At 45.0% G+C, this 1,819-nt stretch overlaps 1 protein-coding gene across 1 annotated transcript; it reads left to right on the top strand.

The window, feature by feature from the left end:
- The first annotated feature begins 367 nt into the window (after window positions 1-367).
- Window positions 368-1,363, top strand: LOC139701491 (olfactory receptor 1N2). The gene has a single exon (XM_071600410.1). The coding sequence runs from the start codon at window positions 410-412 to the stop codon at window positions 1,361-1,363; it is 954 nt and encodes a 317-aa protein (XP_071456511.1). The 5' UTR covers window positions 368-409.
- The last annotated feature ends 456 nt before the right edge of the window (window positions 1,364-1,819 follow it).

The raw sequence follows: 1,819 nt of genomic DNA, 5'->3' as shown, positions 1-1,819 counted from the left end.
AGCATCCACTTATCAGAGAAAACATTTGGCCTTTGGTTTGGGGATCGGCTTACTTTGCTTAGCATGACACTCTCCAACTCCATCCATTTACCTGAAAATGCATAATTGGATAGTATCTTAAATGTTCTCTGAATGTCTTGTGGGTATTTTCTTACATCTTTAATGAGATCCAGAGATTCTCATTGGCAAGGACCATTTACTCTCCTTTATTTTATGGTATAGTTCTGGCCATACAAATATACATATAAAATCTATAATCCTGGAAACTGACAATTTACAGAATACATACACATATAATTAAATATTTAATTATTAGTATATTGTAAACATTTAATTGTTAAATATACTGATAATTAAATATTGTCACATGGAAAGGTTTTATCTGCACAGATAACAAGAACTACAAGGGATGGGAAAACTAAGCCTAGTGAACCAAACTGCTGTTTCAGACTTCCTCCTTTTAGGACTCTCTGAGCGGATAGAAGAACAGCCTCTTCTATTTGGCCTCTTCCTGGGCATGTACCTGGTCACTGTGGTGGGGAACCTGCTCATCATCCTGGCCATCAGTTCTGACCCACGTCTCCATACTCCCATGTACTTCTTTCTGGCCAATCTATCGTTAACTGATGCCTGTTTCACTTCTGCCTCAATCCCCAAAATGCTGGCCAACATTCATATGCAGAGTCAGACCATCTCCTATTCTGGGTGCCTTGCACAGCTATATTTCCTCCTTATGTTTGGTGGCCTTGACAACTGCCTCCTGGCCGTGATGGCGTATGACCGCTACATAGCCATCTGCCAGCCACTCCATTATAGCACAGCTATGAGTCCTCGACTCTGTGCACTAATGCTGGGTATGTGCTGGGTGCTGACCAACTGTCCCGCTCTGATGCACACACTGTTGCTGACCCGTGTGGCTTTCTGTGCCCAGACGGCCATCCCCCAGTTCTACTGCGATCCCAGTGCTCTGCTGAAGCTTGCCTGCTCTGACACCCGCATTAACGAGCTGGTGATCATCTCCATGGGTTTGCTGTTCCTCACTGTTCCTCTCATGCTCATCGTCTTCTCCTATGTCCGAATTTCCTGGGCTGTGTTAGGCATCTCTTCTCCCGGAGGGCGTTGGAAGGCCTTCTCCACCTGTGGTTCTCATCTCACGGTGGTTCTGCTCTTCTACGGATCTCTTATGGGTGTGTACTTACTTCCCCCATCAACTCACTCCTCAGAGAGGGAAAGTAGGGCTGCTGTCCTCTATATGGTGATTATCCCCATGCTGAACCCATTCATCTACAGTTTGAGGAACAGAGACATGAAGGAGGCTTTGGGCAAACTTTTTGGCAGCGGGAAAACGTTCTTCTTACCATGACTGAGGTCTAAGCCTAATGCCCAGATCAACTCTTGCCCTCAACCACTTCAGTGATTTTGAGTTAGAGATAGAACCCAAAGGGCATTTCCCTCCTATAGGCTGTGGAAATCAGATGTTCTCCCTCAACCTCCCTCCTACTCTGAGCAGAAAAACCACTGCTAAGAACAGAACACCAGTCCCCACTCCTCACCTCTAAAACCAGCACATTATCCATAAGTCATATGATACTGGGGTCTGGAGCCAGGGAATTCTACCCCGGTAAGGCAGGATGAGAATGCAAACATTTATTGACCTTTCTCAATGTTCTTCATAGTTCCTCACATCAGCCCTTTGAGGTAGAATTGAAAAATTGTGACTTAGGATGCAAAGAGTTTGCTCAAACCAGGTGAGTTTGATTCTAATACCTGTTCTCCTTGTGTTGTGTCAACTGTGGTGATCATGATCAGGAAAGCATGA

Source organism: Marmota flaviventris, chromosome 13, assembly GCF_047511675.1.
Source record: "Marmota flaviventris isolate mMarFla1 chromosome 13, mMarFla1.hap1, whole genome shotgun sequence".
NCBI classification, from domain to species: Eukaryota; Metazoa; Chordata; class Mammalia; order Rodentia; family Sciuridae; genus Marmota; species Marmota flaviventris.
This window is presented reverse-complemented; position numbering and strand designations above follow the sequence as displayed.

What these genes read in the sequence shown, in the direction of transcription:
- LOC139701491 (XM_071600410.1), top strand. Translation starts at nt 410, where the DNA reads ATGGGAAAACTAAGCCTAGTGAACCAAACTGCTGTTTCAGACTTCCTC.